Source organism: Camelina sativa, chromosome 10, assembly GCF_030686135.1.
Source record: "Camelina sativa cultivar CO46 ecotype springtype chromosome 10, ASM3068613v1".
In the NCBI taxonomy this organism is placed as follows: domain Eukaryota; kingdom Viridiplantae; phylum Streptophyta; class Magnoliopsida; order Brassicales; family Brassicaceae; genus Camelina; species Camelina sativa.
The window spans coordinates 999,031-1,017,049 of NC_141889.1; the positions used below are offsets into that span (position 1 = coordinate 999,031).

The 18,019-nt window shown below is 35.1% G+C and overlaps 4 protein-coding genes across 5 annotated transcripts; 2 read left to right on the forward strand and 2 right to left on the reverse strand.

The window, feature by feature from the left end:
- The first annotated feature begins 2,431 nt into the window (after positions 1–2,431).
- Positions 2,432–4,781, forward strand: LOC104716335 (putative hexokinase-like 2 protein). Its single transcript, XM_010433720.2, has 8 exons — positions 2,432–2,822; positions 2,901–3,051; positions 3,132–3,386; positions 3,484–3,639; positions 3,734–3,832; positions 3,922–4,052; positions 4,131–4,212; positions 4,336–4,781. The coding sequence occupies exons 1-8, from the start codon at positions 2,539–2,541 to the stop codon at positions 4,666–4,668; spliced, it is 1,491 nt and encodes a 496-aa protein (XP_010432022.1). The 5' UTR covers positions 2,432–2,538; the 3' UTR covers positions 4,669–4,781.
- A 333-nt stretch (positions 4,782–5,114) lies between these two features.
- LOC104716338 (cytochrome c oxidase subunit 6a, mitochondrial) lies at positions 5,115–6,373 on the forward strand. Its single transcript, XM_087468158.1, has 4 exons — positions 5,115–5,358; positions 5,693–5,799; positions 5,920–5,962; positions 6,154–6,373. Exons 1-4 carry the CDS (start codon positions 5,244–5,246, stop codon positions 6,195–6,197), a joined length of 309 nt encoding a protein of 102 aa, XP_087324284.1. The 5' UTR covers positions 5,115–5,243; the 3' UTR covers positions 6,198–6,373.
- Positions 6,374–6,422: 49 nt separating this feature from the next.
- On the reverse strand, positions 6,423–8,639 carry LOC104716337 (uncharacterized). 2 transcript variants are annotated; one of them, XM_010433722.3, is made up of 2 exons: positions 8,331–8,639; positions 6,423–8,204 (listed from the first exon to the last, which is right to left on the reverse strand). In XM_010433722.3, the coding sequence occupies exon 2, from the start codon at positions 8,166–8,168 to the stop codon at positions 6,558–6,560; it is 1,611 nt and encodes a 536-aa protein (XP_010432024.1). In that variant the 5' UTR covers positions 8,169–8,204; positions 8,331–8,639; the 3' UTR covers positions 6,423–6,557. The 2 variants fall into 2 exon arrangements, with proteins under 2 accessions (XP_010432024.1, XP_010432023.1); XM_010433721.3 differs by having other exon boundaries at positions 6,423–8,207; positions 8,331–8,622.
- A 4,626-nt stretch (positions 8,640–13,265) lies between these two features.
- Positions 13,266–14,253, reverse strand: LOC104716339 (EPIDERMAL PATTERNING FACTOR-like protein 2). The gene is made up of 3 exons (XM_010433726.3): positions 13,943–14,253; positions 13,804–13,838; positions 13,266–13,701 (listed from the first exon to the last, which is right to left on the reverse strand). Exons 1-3 carry the CDS (start codon positions 14,028–14,030, stop codon positions 13,429–13,431), a joined length of 396 nt encoding a protein of 131 aa, XP_010432028.1. The 5' UTR covers positions 14,031–14,253; the 3' UTR covers positions 13,266–13,428.
- Positions 14,254–18,019: the final 3,766 nt, after the last annotated feature.

Here is an 18,019-nt window from a genome sequence, read left to right on the forward strand (position 1 = left end):
CCCATCTTCCACCTCCCGAGCTTTGCACATCCCTTCAATCATAATATTAAATATGACGATATTAAGTTCCATTTTACTCTTTTGCATATACTCGAATACCACCAATGCTTTCTCTAGCTTCCTATGATAACAAAGTCCATCTAACAAAATGTTGTATGTCATGATATTGGGAGGCACACCATCATTATTCATCTGTTTGAATACCATTTGGGCCTTTTCACAATCATTAGCTTGAAAAAATCCTTCGATAAGAGTTGTGTAAGTGACTGTGTTGCCAACCAACCCTCTTTGATTATAGCGTCTCCAAAGTGTCTCCATTATAGCGTCTCCAAAGCGTCTCCAAAGTGTCTCCATTATTGGCCTCCAAAGCGTCTCCATTATTGGTCTCCAAAGTGTCTCCATTATTGGCCTCCAAAGTGTCTCCATTATTGGTCTCCAAAGCGTCTCCAAAGTGTCTCCATTATAGCGTCTCCAAAGTGTCTCCATTTTTGGCTTCCAAAGGTGTCTCCATTTTTAGTCTCCAAAGCGCCAATTTCTGGCCTCCAAAGCGTCTCCATTTCTGGCCTCCAAAGCGTCTCCATTATTGGCCTCCAAAGTGTCTCCATTATAGCGTCTCCAAAGCGTCTCCAAAGTGTCTCCATTATAGCGTCTCCAAAGCGTCTCCATTATAGCGTCTCCAAAGCATTTCCATTTTGGCCTCGAAAGGTGTCTTCATTTTTAGCCTCCAAAGCGTCTCCATTTCTGGCCTCCAAAGCGTCTCCATTTTTGTGTTTCCATTTTTGGCCTCCAAAGCGTCTCCATTTTTGGAGGCTAGAAATGGAGACGCTTTGGAGGCCAAAAATGGAAACACAAAAATGGAGACGCTTTGGAAGCCAAAAATGGAGACACAAAAATGGAGTAGCTTTGGAGGCAAAAAATGGAGACGCTTTGGAGATGATTTGGAGGTCAAAAATGGAGACACAAAAATGGAGACGCTTTGGAGGCCAAAAATGGAGTCACAAAAATGGAGACGCTTTGGAAGCTAAAAATGGAGATGCTTTGGAGACGATTTAGAGGCCAAAAATGGAGACGCTTTGGAGGCCAAAAATATAGGCACAAAAATGGAGACGCTTTGGAAACCAAAAATGAAGACGCTTTGGAGACGATTTGGAGGCCAAAAATGGAGACACAAAAATGGAAACGCTTTGGAGGCCAAAAATGGAGATACAAAAATGGAGACGCTTTGGAGGCCAAAATAGAGACACAAAAATGGAGACGCTTTGGTGGCCAAAATAGAGACGCTTGGGAGGCTAAAAATGGAGACACAAAAATGGAGACGCTTTGGAAACCGAAAATAGAGACACAAAAATGGAGACACTTTAGAGACAAAAAATAGAGACGCTTCTGGATGATTAGCATAAATAAATATTCTATAGAAAAAAAAAAAAAAGGAATCAACTGCTTCATGTGACTCTTGTTGCTTTCAATTGCACAATATATGATCCAAAATTCGATATCCACTAATTAATGATAAAGAATCAGCTGCTTCTAGATGATTAACATAAATAAATATTCTATAGAAAAAAATAATAATAATAAGGAATCAGCATGTGACTCTTGTTGCTTTCAAATGCACAATATATGATCCAAAATTCGATATCCACACGACATGAGATGACGACTCGCTCTATATATAATACATGCTAACCCGATCCTTTTCCATTATTGAGTTGAAAACTGAGAAAGTTCTATTTTGGGCATATACAAAAATGAAATTATAAAAACGTGGGAATTTGCCAAATTGATCAGTATATTATTATCAATGTGATATCGGGTCACTTTGCTCTTTGCATCACCTTTAAACAATAAAATAATACAATCTCAAGTGAAGCCATATATAATTAACGTGCATGGTCAAAATCATTACTATTTAATATTTTTAAAAATTGAAAATTATGTTTTTATGACACTACATTCACATTCCAGTAAAATTTTAAAATCATCTTCCTCTCTGTCTCAATTTACAGATAGTTTTTTTTTTTTGGGTGTTTCAAAGAATACTTTTTTTTTATAAGCGAGTGCGAGTGTCGTTCAATTGAAAAGATCCACTCGCCTCGAAGCATCCAAATTGTAAGGAACAAGCAGACGACCAATCACAGGAATCGCCCTTGGCACACCATTTGAGCTGCGGTATTCACGTGATGTCACGTGTGCATCACTAGACCCCCTAACCCTAATTTGTAGTCATTAACTCGTTAATTTCTCGACACGATTGGGCAACCGGCAACTTGTGTGTTCTTTGTTTATGGAAAAGCGAGCTAGTATTAATGATACGAATGACAAAAGCAGTATGGGTTAATGAAATCAATTTGAAATTATTAAAAAAAAAAAGGAAATTTTCCTTAAACCGAATTATCCGATTTAAAGAAGAAAAAAAAAGGTTGAATGATTCAAACTTGATACGCAAAACAAGCTAACAACAACATAACGCATCTTATTTTTTTTGAGATTGTTAGTGTGTTGAATCAGAGATCGGGAATAGTTAAACTTGTAGAAACAATGACAAGGAAAGAGGTGGTTATGGCCGTGACGGCTGCAACGGTTACAGGGGTTGCAGCGGCTGTACTAATGAGCCGGTGGATTCGGACGAAGGAGCGACGGCGGAAACAAACGCAAAGGATTTTAAGGAAATTTGCTAGAGAATGCGCCACGCCGGTCTCTAAGCTATGGGCGGTGGCGGACGCCTTGGTCGCTGACATGACCGCCTCTCTTGCGGCTGCAGTCGCCGAGACTTGCGGTTCCCTCAACATGCTCGTCTCATTCGCCGGTTCTTTCGCTTCCGGGTAAGTCATCAGAATACTCTGTTTTACCACAGAGAGTATCATTAGATGACCATTACTAAACGATATAATGATTTGTAGTGATGAGAAAGGGGTACACTATGGAGTTAACTTGAGAGGCAAGGAACTTCTACTGTTACGTGGGAGTTTACGAGGTAATGAAGAGCCTATTTCCGATGTACATAAGCAAGAGATTCTGATCCCTGACGATGTTTTAAACGGTTCTTTCAAGGTATGAATTATATAGATACACGTCTTGGATTGCACGTTAGGTTTACTTAAAGTTTTAAGTTTTTTTTTTTGTGGATTCAGGAGTTGTGCGATTTCATATCATTAGAGCTTGTTAAATTTCTTGCGACGAACCCTGGTGTAGAAACAGAGGAAGTGAAGAATCTCGGGTTTACATTAACACGCTCTGTTGAGCAGATTGGATCAGGTTCAATATTGGCGATACAGAGGAAGAGTTTAGCAGCTGATGATGATAATAAAGTTCTGAAGAAGTTGGTGAATGGTATGAATGAATCACTGAAGAGCCATGGTCTGAATATTCGGATGAACACAGCGCTGGTAAGGGAGTCTAAAGATGTTCCGAGATGAAGTTTTAATATTAGACTTTATAATTATAGCAATCTCTAATTGAGTATCTTGTTGCTTTTGGGATCAGGTGGATAACACTGTAGGAGAGTTGGCTGGAGGAAGGTACTATCACAAGGACACTGTGGCGGCAGTATCATTAGGTATGGGAACTAACGCTGCCTACATTGAGCAAGCTCAAGAAATTTCTATGTGGAAACCTGTGATACCCGAGCCACAAGAAATCGTATGTTAAGATACTATAGAGTTTCGTCACATTGGTTCAATAAAGCTTTCATGAAGTTATGATATCAAGTGGTTTGTACATGATAAGATTGTAGGTTGTTAGCACAGAATGGGGAGATTTCAAATCTTGTCATCTTCCTATAACCGAGTTTGATACTTCTCTTGACGCGGAAAGCTTGAATCCCGGAAACCAAGTAAGAATTCATATCTCTGAGGTTTTTGGGACTAATTCATTGTTTTGTGTTTTTTTTTTTAGAATTTTGGTTTTTTCCTCTGTTTTAAGGTGTTTGAGAAAATGGTGTCCGGAGGATACTTAGGGGAGATAGTGAGAAGAGTGTTGCTAAGAATGTCTGAAGAAACTGCTCTCTTTGGAGATGCATTGCCTCCAAAACTAACAATTCCTTACATTTTATGGTACGTTTACTGCCTTCTTTATTCCTTACATTTATCTAAGTATTCATTCCCAATACGAAACTTTCGAGCTTGAATTAGGCCGCCAGATATGGCTGCGATGCAGCAAGATATTTCCGAAGAACGAGAGATTGTGAACAGAAAGCTCAAGGAAGTTTTTGGGGTAAGCTTGCTTCATAAGACTTATCATTTAATGCAATTTTTACCAAAAACTAGTAGGTACAAGCGTTTGTGTTAAAATCAAGCACTTCTTCAATCTTGTGTGAATATAATGAACCCTACACAGATAATGGACTCAACTCTTGCGGCGAGGGAAGTGGTGGTTGAAGTGTGCGATGTAGTAGCGGAACGAGCTGCTCGTTTGGCGGGAGCAGGAATAGTTGGGATGATAAAGAAGCTGGGAAGGTTAGAGAAGAAGATGAGCATTGTGATAGTTGAAGGAGGATTGTACGATCATTACAGAGTTTTTAGAAACTATCTTCATAGCAGCGTTTGGGAAATGCTCGGTGACGAGTTATCAGATCACGTCGTCATTGAGCATTCTCACGGTGGATCTGCTGCCGGATCTCTCTTCCTTGCTGCATGCCGTGGTGGCGGCCAACAAGATACCGAAAGCTAATGATGATGATGTTTTTTTTCATTTTTTTTTCCTTTAAGATTATATGAAGTCTTGACTCTTGAGCTATATGCTCATTTGTTCTGTCTTAAGTATTCAAGTTTTACCCCATGAAACTTCAAATCAAGAAACAGAAGTGGCTATGAGAAGATAAAAAAACACATCAAATATCATTTTTGTTTCTATTTTTTTTTTAATAATAATATATAAATTTATCGAAACATTGGAATCAGTTTATAATTATTCATATAGATTTTTGTAAAGTTTTAGTAAATACTAAAAATTCACAACATGGACTTTAGTTTTTTACAAATTATATTTTTAGCAAGTGTTGTTGTTAAAAAAGAGGAAACTTTTGGTTCAGAAAAAAAGGAAACAATGATGGGCTAAAATAGCCCAATTTCGAGAAGCCCATTAGTTTTTATAATATTCATAATGGGTTTAGTTTCAGATTCAACAACGGGTCCTGATTCAGAGTTGAGTGACATAACTTAACCCTTTTTCTTCACATCTCTCTTCTCAAAGTCGCAACACGAAGGAAGAAGAAGAAGAAGAAGAAGAAGATCCCGGAGAATAATATGGCTACGGCGATTGTACGTTCAGCTCTTTCCCGAGCAGCGATCCGCGTAACTCCCAAAACATCCGTCGCTCCTAAACGAAGCTTCTCCTCTTCCGCCGGCCATGACGATGCTTGTAATTTGTCTCCTCTCTCTCTCTCTCTCTCTCTCTGTCCCTCTTTTACCATTTCGATTCGATCTAGGATCTCTGTGTTTTGATTTAGAATTAGGTCACGCTCGATTTCGATTCTTTGTTGATTGATATGTTCTGAGCTGACTAGATTCATATGATTTTACACGGATTCCAATATTTTTTATTTGGGAATGAAATCTCTTGTTTGGGAACCAATTCGGATTGATTTTTGAATGAATTCTGTAGATCAATTAGGTTAAACACGTTTGTTCCCCAGATGATTGTACTCGCTTTCTCAAAATCAGCTTGATTAATTTTATCAAATTTTTTGGTACAGATGAAGCAGCGAAGTGGGAGAAGATAACGTATTTGGGTATTGCTAGTTGCACTGCTCTAGCCGCCTATGTTTTATCCCAGGGCCATCATCACGGTGAAGACCCTCCTGTAAGCTTCTCTTACACCCCCCCCCCCCCCCCCCCCCCTCCATTGGATTACTGATTTGAAGAATCTTAAGTCTTCTCTGATTACTGCTATAACTTTTCTCTTGTTGTTTCCTTCTTGCAGGCCTATCCGTATATGCACATCCGCAACAAGGAGTTTCCTTGGGGTATGTGTGCCTTTTTCAGTTTTTTCTCTATCCTCCCTCTTTACTGTTTTATGTTTGTGATCTGCAGCTTGGTTCTCCTAAAAACCACTATACCATAAGAGATATCATCAAAGAGTTATTTGTAACTTTGTTTTTCCAAATCCGCAACTGTTTGGTTTCTGAATCCATGCTTTCTATTTTGCCATTCTCAGGTCCAGATGGTCTGTTTGAGGTGAAGCACAATGATGGGCACTGAGTCTTGCGTGTACACAATAACGTCTTCTTTGGTTTATTTGAAAGGCTAAATGCTCTACCGTATTTGTTCCTTAACGTTTGTTTGTCAACGATTTGCTACTTCAGTCTCGTTTCTTTTGTTGGGAATAAGAATTTATACTCTGCTTGGTTTATTATCCAAGACTTATGTCCTTCAAATCTCTTGTGATTCATTCTCAATGATAATAGAGTGAGACTGAGTTAGAACTAGGTATAAGAGTATGTATTGATAACTATCAAAAACTCAATACTACTGATTGGGACTTAAGACCCCGTGAAAACTGGAAAGTATAGAATATGGATAATACAATACATAACAACTTCACTTCTTTAAGAAACATCATCACAGAGCAGCAACTTTGTTGCTGGATAATCCGTTGCTCGCTTCAGAAAGAGTTTCTATATCAGTTCGAGCATCCTTAGGTTGAGGCAGACTATCATCCAAAGTGGGCTTGGTATGTTGTTGATGGTTATGGATTTCCTCTGTTTTGCCAATTTTGTTGTTGTTCTCTTTCTCTGACTCTGTTTTTGCAGTATCATTCCCTGTTTCCTTTTTATCAGAATCTGAGTTGCCACTTCCATTGCCGGATTCACTCTTGCTTTCATCAGTTTCTTGTTCGTCACTCTTCTCCTGTACGTTTGAAGAATCAGTAGATTCCACCTGTTCAATTTTCTTCTCACTGTTGGTGTTTTCCTTTTCCGATGATACTGAAGACTCTTCTTTCTCTTGTTTCACAGTTTCTTTGATTTCATTCTTCTCTAAAGACTCTTCTTTCTCCTGTTTCACTGTTTCTTTGATTGCATTCTCCTCTTGAGAGAAAGACCCTTCCTTCTCCTTTTTCTCAGGTTGTGCCTCTTTGCTTTCCTCTTGAGATGACGACTCTTCTTTCTCCTGTTTTTGTTTTACAGCTTCTTTTGTTTCATTCTCCTCTTGAGATGAAGACTCTTCTTTCTCACTTTTCTTGGGTTCTTCCTCTTGGGACGAGGACTCTTCTTTCTCCTTCCTCTCGGATTCTTTGACTTTGGTTTCCTCTACAGATGAGTGTTCAGAAGATCCTACCTTTTCCTTATCATCTTCTTCGTTCTTCGTCTGTTGATAACCTGCGGATTTCCCACTCGATCCCGACTCATCACTCCCAGAAGTTTCTGTAGTCTCATTTGCATTGGAAGTGGACTGGATAGTCTCATCAGGCAACTGACCATTCGAATCAGAAAACCCCTTCTCACCTTCTGGCTTCTCCCCAGTCTTTGAATCAGACTCACTCTTTGTCTCTTGCTGCTGACCGTCATCACTACCAACCTCCCCATTCTCAGTTGTGTTAGAAGAAACTTGTTTAATAACAGAACCACGCAATACACCAGTCTTTGGACCTGACTCATCTTCATGGAAACTGACACTCTCAGTAGTCTTAGATTTACTCTCTTCCTCAACACCAACCTTTCCATTGCTCTTCTCCTCACTCGTCGTCCCATGCAATACCTCACTGGACGCATCATCTCCCTTGTAATTCATCTCTCTAGCTTCTTCACTCTCATCAACAACAACCTTCTTCTCACTATCTCCATTGTTTGAATCCTCGTCCTCGTTCCCGGTACCTTCGGTTTCCTTCTCGCTATTATTCCCTTCTACCACAGCTTTATCCTCGCCTCTTTCCTCCTCCCTATCTACAATCTTGCTGCTCCCTTCTTCATCTTCTTCAACTTCATCCTCCTTCACATTGGTCGTCTCAACAACTCTAGGGTTAAGAAGATCTTTCCTTCCAAGCTTAACAACTTTGTTATCATCAACAACATCAAGAATCTTAGACCTCTCAACAAACTCAGATTTCTTCTCATGAGAATGCTTCATCTGATAAATCAGCCATATTCCAACACTAAGCAACAGAGTCAACTGAATGCAATGATTCACCTTAATACCCTTTGATCTCTGCCCTCTTCTTGGCGTTCTCACCATTCCTTCTTTCTAACTTCGTTACTTCCAAAAAGCAACCTACTTTAAATTCCCCAAAAACAAAACCAAATTCATCGGAATAGCAAAACTAGAAATCAGATGAAATCGATAAAACCCTAAATAGCTCAAGAAGTTGATTCAGTACAAATAAAACAAAAAAAATACCTTGGAGAAGATTGAGGAGTTGGATGAGAAAGATACAAACTTTGTGTGATTCAGTTCTGGGGGATGGATGAATGGGAAAATAGTAAAAATAGATTGAGAGGTAAGAGGAAAAGAGAATGTGAACACAGAAGAGAGAGTTCTTGGATCTCGCAAACTTTTGCCCCTAAGAAAAAAAATCGTGCAACGCTTTCTTTGATCACAAACAAAAAAATCGTGCAAACCTTTGATTAAACAATCAAATCACTTGGGAATAGTTTACCTAGGGGAGCAAACATATACAGTATTAGCAGATGACTTCAAAACGACTTCGTTCTTAAACTTCTTTTACTTTTTCGTTGACTTCAAAACGCCGACGTTGCAAGTCTCAGATGATGACTTCAACACGACGTCGTACCAAACCTTTTTTCTTTTTTTCTTTTACTCCTCCATTGACTTGGAAACGACGTCGGATTTGTTTTATCGAAGTCCATCTTTTTGTCTTTTTTTTTTTGTCAAACCAGTCCATCTTTTTGTCTAATTGCCGATAAAACATTCTATCAATTTTGAAATATTTATTCATATGAGGCTTTTTTTCAGTTAGATTTTTTACATATTGTTATATATTCCACTTTTTGTATAAGTCCCATCTTTGTCCAATGGCTCGAATTTTTTTGAAATGTTTATTGACTGGTATGGAAATTGAAAATCGCCACTGAAATTTTTTACATATGTGGGATTTTTTTATTTTTAATGGTTACATTTTTTTTTTGTGTGTATCTTACTATTATTTTAATGTGAGGTGGTGACAGTTTGTTTGAGGAGTATATATTTAATTAATATATACAGATTAAATAGACTTCTAACCCTACCCATAAATTATTGGACCAGACCGGCCGGATCCGGATTGCACACACTGCAAGTTTTCACCCCGCATTGACGTTTGTTCGCAATGGAGTCTTCTTGGTTAAGGCGAGAATGGTCCCCGTGAAAGTGCCCTAACGGTAGACCTGATTCCCACCCACGCAAAGGTACAGTTTTTTATACTGGTGCACTAATTTTATTCAATTATTTCTTCTATTTTTAACTTCACCTTCGAATTGTATTTTTATATGCTATATACTGTATAAATTATCCGACTAATTCTAGTATAATCATAAAACACATCTCCAACATTAGACAAAAAAAAAAAAATATTTAAAATGGATTTCCTATATATATAGCCTTAATGATTTTGATATCTTAATTAGTGTTATTATAGTACGTACTTGAGGAGGCATGCAGGCTTTCTTTGCTTTATCTATTGTAAGCTTTCGACGAATTTAAGAACCCATCATAGCTCTCTTTCAAAATTCCCATCCCGTGTACGTACTTAATCCAGTACCACGTACTTCTCATACTTATAATTGTAGATAGACATGATCATATTGTTGGACATCAGGACATGAGTTTGATGCATGGAGCATGGTATAATGGTACAAGTGTCGTGTTGGTGGTTATACCATAAATGCCAAGTGTCACTTATGGTATATTGAGTATGTTACATGTATAATATATACCACGTAGAAAGTATCCACTAATTAATGACGTATTAGACTTGATAATTAATTTAAATTTTGTTGCATAAAGCATTTGAGATGTTGACAAAAATTTAAACCTTTTGAGATGTGTTAGCATATTGCGTGTGAATATTCATATCCACTATTGGACCTTTGGAATCTCCTCCACTTTTTGTCCCCGTAAGTTTTGTCTTCAACTCTTTTGAAAATAACTATTCTCTGTACTATTTTATATATAAAAGAATACAAATTATCGGTTTTGTTTTTGGTTTCAAACAAATATCAATATGTAAACTATATTTTGTATTGTTGTAAAACTACACTCAGTGGCGGATGCAGAAGACTATTTTGCATGGGGCAAACACATATAATTAATAATAATAAATTTCTATTATAAAAATGTTACAGAAATTATATATACTAATTTGACAGCATCAAAGTATATCTTCCATGTAACATATTTTAAATTTTGAAATATAAAATGAACCCAAATTTTTGAAAGTGTTTCTTTTATTGGTTTATAATTATACTTAATTACTTATATTATATGATATATATATATAATTTAATAATAAAAAAGACACATTTACAAACTTAAAATTCACAATAAACTATAAATATATGTATTACATTTAAATTCACTTATCTAACCATATCAAATAAATTTAAACTCTAAAAATAACAAATGAACAACAAAAGAAATAATATTGTTTGATGTTATTAATTTAGTAGTTTTATAACATTTTTAGTTAAGTTATATGTATACTAAACAATTAAAATATGAATTAAATTTGTTAAAGTTAAACTAGAAAGAAATACAAGAAAAAAAAGAACTGAAAGTATATATATAATTTTATTGAAGAAAAATGCATGGAATAGTGAAAAGTATAAAAAGGAACATGCTATATAAGCATGTACACATACTCGATCTGGTGGCCTTGAAATAACATAATATTTCCATTTACCAACTGAACTAAAGATACCATTTGGAGATCTCTACCGGGTAAATTTTAAAAAAGAGTATGGGGCACGTGCCCCACCCCTTCCTCACGTAGATCCGCCCCTGACTACACTTGAAAATGTGTCTAGCTATTATGTAATGATGTGATATGGTTGACGATTAAACATATATTTCTTTTTGAGAAATGATATAAGAATATATCAACCACCTCATATACTATTATGAACAAAGTCCAGTGTCGTACAAGAACAATGAATGAGGTATGGAGCAATTGGGGACGTCAAGTAGATCATTGAAACAGAGAAAGAGATTATGCATATATATGTCCAAAATGCCTCCACGTGACTGTACCTTGTCAACTCTGTGCTTTAACGATTTCTCTCCAATACATATTTTTTTTTTTCAAAATTACTTCCATAGTTCCAAGGAAGTGATGCAACAGGGAAGAGATCGGAAACAGTTAAGTAAAACGGTAAGAAGCAGAAACAAAAAGGGTTCGGAATGGCCAAATTATTATTTTTTCTTGCTTTGGAACTCTCATTTCCTTCCTTGTTTGTTGTTTCTTATTTTGAGTCTTTTCATTTTGTCACTTTGCTTTTAATGGTTTTCTCCATCGTGCGACAATGTGCAATCAATCGTCTCCTAACAAAATGCATTTTTCCCAAATTTTAAAACTTTTTATAGAGAGTTAGCATTTTGAGATCTGTCGGTCCACATTTATTAAAATATTTTAATGACACAAAAAAATTTATCACAAAACCAAAGTATCCGTTATTAAAGAAGTTTTAGTGAAGGACTAAACATGGTTAATTTATCCACCTATGAGATAGTAAAATCAAAACGATTTTATAACAAAACACTCAATTTTTAACTACGATTTTGCGACTCTAGCTGATCGAACGAAGCCTAATTGAGAATCATTACGTACAAATTGTTAAGTATATACTATTTGATCACGTTACCAACTAGAATTTATTCATAAATGTTACCAAAGAAAAAGCTTATAACAAGTTTTTGGAGTTGGGTCTCGTATATAGTATAACAGGATTTGCCATCGACCTTTGGATAATAGCATTATGCGTATAGTTAGAAATATAGTGAATCATTTAGAAGATATTCATATAAAATATATGGAGCGGCGTTGTCGTTCAGAAGATTGGTTTAAGCAGTGGCATGGTGGCAGTGTACCTACTTTGATTGACACTTGAGTCTCCCTCAACCAAATTCCAAATGTGTAAATTTTCTTTAAATTCAACTATATATATATTGGAGTTGCATTATTATTATGTAATAAATGAAAACAAAACAAACAAAAAAATGGGGGGGGGGGGGGGGGAAGTAAAGTCATTCAAAGGAAGAACAGTGTAGAGAATCAAGACTGTTTGCTTTGCTTGATTTGTGAAATTAGTAAACCCCACACAAACAAAGACACATCTTCTCTCTTTTGTTTTGTCACTTCCCTTCTTCATCTTTCTTTTTCATATATGTTCAATCCCATCAACGTTTCAATTTTTCTTTATGAATAGGCTTTGTCAACTCTCATATTAATTTCGACAAAAATTTATATTCCAAATGTTAAACATGCTTTAAGTAGAAATTGATCATTGGCTTTTTAAGTAGACATCTTGATGACTTGATTGCTATACTATCATTATTTGGGTAACTCAACATATATAGTCTACATGTACAGTCTAATGTATACTAGTTTTTTTCCTTTTAACCCCGAGTCAGTCAAAAGTGTTTTATTTTTTTAAGTTTCTTGGTTGCAGTTTCAGATCTGAGTTTTAATTGTTTGTTTAAAATATAACAATTATATTGAACTGAGACGTAATACAATATGGTATGTCAGTATATATAAAATGGTACAATATAGATCATCAAATCAAAGTAGTACAGCTTAGGTTTTGATATTTCTTGCTGTTTTAACTAATAAATTTCAGTGAGAACTCTACTGAAACAAGTTCTAGGACACAGTAAATCCCCAGCGGTCACTAATTAAATAAAACGGCGACGTTCGACGAAACGACTGCAAAGCGGCTGATTTTTTTTTTTTTTATCTATTGGGCTAATGGATTTTCATTGGTGTATCAAACGTATCTTTGTCTCTCTATTAAACCAGCAAATAATATTTTCATACATTACATAAATCTCATATTTATATGTGTATAAAGAAAGAGTAGATGCATACGTACGTGTGTGATGTAACTTTCATCCATAAAATTGGTATTTGTCAGAATCGTCTTGAAAATAGGTTTCCGTGCGTTCTGGTTACGATGCGTGTAATATAGTAGTATGTATTATCTATAATATTTTTTACTTTCACGATTAGTAAAAATTTATAACAGATCGTTCTGGATAAAGCAAATATTCATTCATCTCTGTTTTCCTTTAAATTTACTTTAATGTTAACTACACTATGATACTCCTAAACAACAATTAATATCATAATCAGTAACATAGACTTATCATAAAATCAGAAGATTACAACTCAAATATCTTTGACCAATAAAAAAGAAAAGGACTAAAAATATAAATATGTACACAGAGATTAATATAGAATTTGAATCCCAAAAAAAAAGAAAAAAATGTAGAGAAAAATTCATCAAGGGTTGTAGATAGAATTACCACATTTGCATTTCCAGCTCATGGGTTTGTAATTAGTACTATCGTCTCCTCTGGTGTAATCAAGATGAATCATCTCAGTGGAGGAAGAAGAAGAAGAAGGAGAGTGAAGCTTTGTTTGAGGATTTGTAGGAACTTGAATTGCTTCACAATGACCACAAGAACGACATCTCACCCTCTCACATCTTGGTGGTCTTGATCCTATTAGACCTCTCATCATCATCATCATCTTCTCATCTTGATCTCCTCCTCTCTGTTCCAAATTATAGCATTTTTTTAAAAACCAAATCGAATCTTGTTTATTAGAGCCAAAAAAAACAAAAAAAACAGAGGAATTTGTAGAAGAAAAAAGTACCTTGGTGATGTCGACCAAGTTAGGCTCTGGTCTACCTGAAAATTGTCATAAGAAGTAAAAGAAAGATTTAAAGATTATGATATGAAGATTAAGTTTTTTGATAATATGGAAACGTACGTGACATTGACCCCATCCTTACCATTAGCCATAAGACTGAAATGGGTCGAATTAAGAATCAGCAAAATCAGTAGAAAGCTTGACATGTTGTTGCTGCTCCACAACACCATTTTCGGAGACAAGATCGGCTTTGCAGTTTACAGAAGAAACAATTAGACTTTCTCTCTCCTCTAGTCTCTCTCTCACTCACTCTTTTCTCACTCTGTCTCTGCTGCGTGGTTGATGTGTGTAGAGGAAGTTTTGTAAGTAAAGAAGAAAAAGGAAAATGACTACCCCTCTGAAGGGCTAAATGAATTTTTTCATAAAAGAATACTACACGCACGTATATAACATATAGACATGTATGCACGTAAGCGTTTTTTATATATAAATTGAGTTGACATAAATAATAATGTAATGTTTATTATTTACTTCCTCCGTTTTTTTATTTATTTATTGTTTAAGATTATCTCAAACAAATTAACAAAATTAATAAATTTTCTATTATATATATCTTTTATTAATATACTTGATTGGTCAAAACATTAAAACACAAGTGGATTAAACATTAAAACGACAACTAAATTAAACTTAAGGATAAGACATAAATTTTCTGTTATATCTTTATTTTGTTTTTGTTGTATCATCACATCATCAAAGATACAGTATGTATTAACACTACTATACAAGTAAAGAGTCAGTATTTGAATAAAAAGAAAGAAACAAAAAAATATGTCGGGACCTCCATAAATTAATGTTTTGGGAAATAAATCTATGATGTAGTATAAATAAAGGTAGTCAGCTATCTCTATTAACGTGTATGTATTGATTGATACGTATGTGTCGTACAAGACTACAAAGAGTCGAATAAAAACAAGAATCAGGTGAAAAGGAAATTACGTAGGTACAAAAGAGCAGGATTGAGTAATTAAGTTTAACGCAAATACAACAGTTTTATACTAGTATAATGTTAAATTCATAAGAGAGCCAAAAAAAAAAAAAAAACTCAAGAAAACATAATAACAATACACTAAAGAAAATAAAAAAAGGAATTTAGTTTCCATTATATTCACAGCTGCTTCGATTTAGTTTTTATAAAGCTAAAAACACTTTTATTTATCCATAAGAATTTTAAAAACTTGTGTTTGCTTTTTTGTTTTGTTTTGTTGAGTTGTGGTTTCTGCGGTTTCTTGTGGTAATAAGACTGACTGGAGCAGTGGAAGGGGGGACCCTACTTCACCTGACCGACCAATACCGTGCCTCTTTGCCTTTTCGTATTCTTCTAACCAAAAAGTTTTATTATTTAAAATAAATGAATAATGTTACTGCTATTTTATTATTCCTTCTTTAGCTAGAAGGCTAGAACTGTGTCTGTCAACACGTTTCGCTCACTCACTCACTCTTCCAAATTTCTTTTTCCAATGATTAAAAGAATTATATGATCTCTCTCAAATGGCTATGTCCATTTAACCGCTGTTTATTTCTTTCTTTTACTATACGTGAAGATTGGGCTTTTGGTGATTATTCGAGGATTACGCACTAGACTCATAATTATTTCAGGTCAATATACACTAAAACCTCCATAAATTAATATACTTTTAATTATCGAAGAATCGAGTCATTATAATATATGCTTCTGTTTGGTGTTGGGCAAACGAAACATGGCCCATGATTGTAGTATTAGTTAAGTCGAACAAGGCCCAGATGCAAGAAAGCCTATCATGGGGATATTCTCAATTTCTAAAAAGACCCATTATTTTCAGCGGTTACCGAATTAGTACAACACAATGCAAATCTGTTTATTCAAACTTTTAAAGTAACATACAAAATCCCAATTTTGTGTAAATGTATATATTTTCAGCCGTTTAAAAAACTAATCATAGCAGAATATTAATAATCACAAGAAACTGACATTATTCTGCATAATGGAAAGAAAACTAACTAGTGTTTTTTTTTGTTCAGTAGTAGTAGTTTTATTCTAATATAGCTTAAATCAATTTATTGTCGGCCGTGTTATGTTACCTGTGTTCTCAACCGCATCCAAATTGCTTATCCAAATCTATTACAAGTATCGATGAAAGAGAGATAGATCTTCAGAGCTTCACTCTCTAAATTCTATCCTCCCTCTCAACATTCACATGCGAGTGAGTTCAACAAAGAAGAATCAACATAATCTTTTTACAAGTAAAACTTCTCTCTCTATATACAAATTTCTCCAACTAGATTTTTCTCTCACGTGCTCCTCATGTGCCTTTTCCTCTAGCGGAAATAAACTCTTTGGAGCTTATCATGGTGTTGTTGCTTGCTTAATGATGGGCCAATTCTTTCCACAAATGAAAGTTTTACTTTAGCAATTTGTCTAGTTGGTATGCTGATCTAAAAATGACATGTGTTTCCCTTTCATTGATCTCAGACTCTAGGTAAAAGAGAAAAGCCTCCGGATTGTTGGGAATGGAAACAACCAAAGAATGTTCCAGAGTGTTTGTTGTTTCACCTCGAGACATTCTTGTGGAAAGGCTACCTATGGAAACGAGAAGATCATATTGAAAGCGAAATACATTCTAAGTAACGCAAGTCGTTTGAAAAAGTGCAATTTTCTTGTCCAGACCCATGAATCTTAAAGTGAGAGTTGAAATGACCGTGGATTTGACTAGTGTGGTAAGAGCTTCAAGTTCATGCGAGCTTCTGTTCGAATTTTCAAAATATGCATTTATATATTAGGAGAGTCTTTGTTTGCAGGTAACGTTTGCTATCTTTTTTTTTTTGTTCAAATTAAACAAATTTATATAGTAGGTTTTGGATACAATTATTATTATTGTATATCTTGATATGGTGGGAGTGACGAAGGAACGTGTATGAGATTGTATATCTTGATATGGTGGGAGTGAAGAGAACTACTAGTGTTTTTTTTTTGTTATCATGCAAAATAGTAGTTTTATTCCGATACAGCGTAAATCAATTTAGTGTCGGTCGTGCTATGTTACTATTTCGAACAAGTACGACAAAAGAAAAGAGTGGTAAAGGGATGAAAGAAAAGTTGCGTAACATATTAAATCAATATAATACAAAAAAAAGTAGAATAATTCAAAGACACGACATTAACTTCGAGTTAAATCGAGTTTTGCTGTATGAAATTTTATGGAGTCCGTCAATTTCTTATCCAAAGACCTTATAATTCCATGCATGTGGCTTTGTCCATGTAGTGTGTCCTTCTAAATTTATTAGACTTGATTGTTTTGATAACTATCGTTTTCATCGTGCAAAAATTTCACAGGGTGTATTTATTTAATTCGACATGGTATACATAACATACCAAATATTGCATCAACATGAAATAACCAAAATATCATACTAATATATGATACATACTGTATATGGGTTTAATATTTCGAAACATAGACACATATTTGATGCGCGCTCAGAGTGAACTTAGCCAATCGATAAGTACTTTTCCTACAAACGAAATTTTGAGGTTCTTGTGCCAATTGCCATAGTACCATTTTTTTTTATGATGGCTGGGACTAATTAATACCGAGTAAGAAATTATATGAATTAAAGATGTGGATATAAACAATGCAACGAGCACGACATAGACACATCCCTACTCTAACGCCTCTCCACATTTAACAACTTTCATGTATTTTCCTATTTTCCTCAATATATATATATATATATATATATATATATTAGAATGTTGATGAACAAACCAAGTCACCTTAGTCCAGTGGTAAAGAGAGAATCTGCCACCTGGGTTCAGAATTTAACATGTTTTCCCTTGGCCCATGCACAATCATAAAGACTTTTTAAAAAAAACAATCATAAATACTTCACATCCACTATCCTTCAGGCAACCAAAATTATTTTTCTTGTGTAACAATAAAAATAAACACGCCGAAGTTGCCATTTCACTTGTCGATGAATCAAATTATCCGTAAGACCGTGACGTAAAACTAGTGTCTCTGTGCAATTTGATGGAGGATAGGGAAAATAAATTTATTTAGGAAAATTATTTTATGAAAAACGAAAGAAAACACCAATTATAATCTAAGATACGATCGTGTGACAAAAAAATACAAAAATTGAAGAATCCAAAGATACGATCGTGCAATGATAACACGTG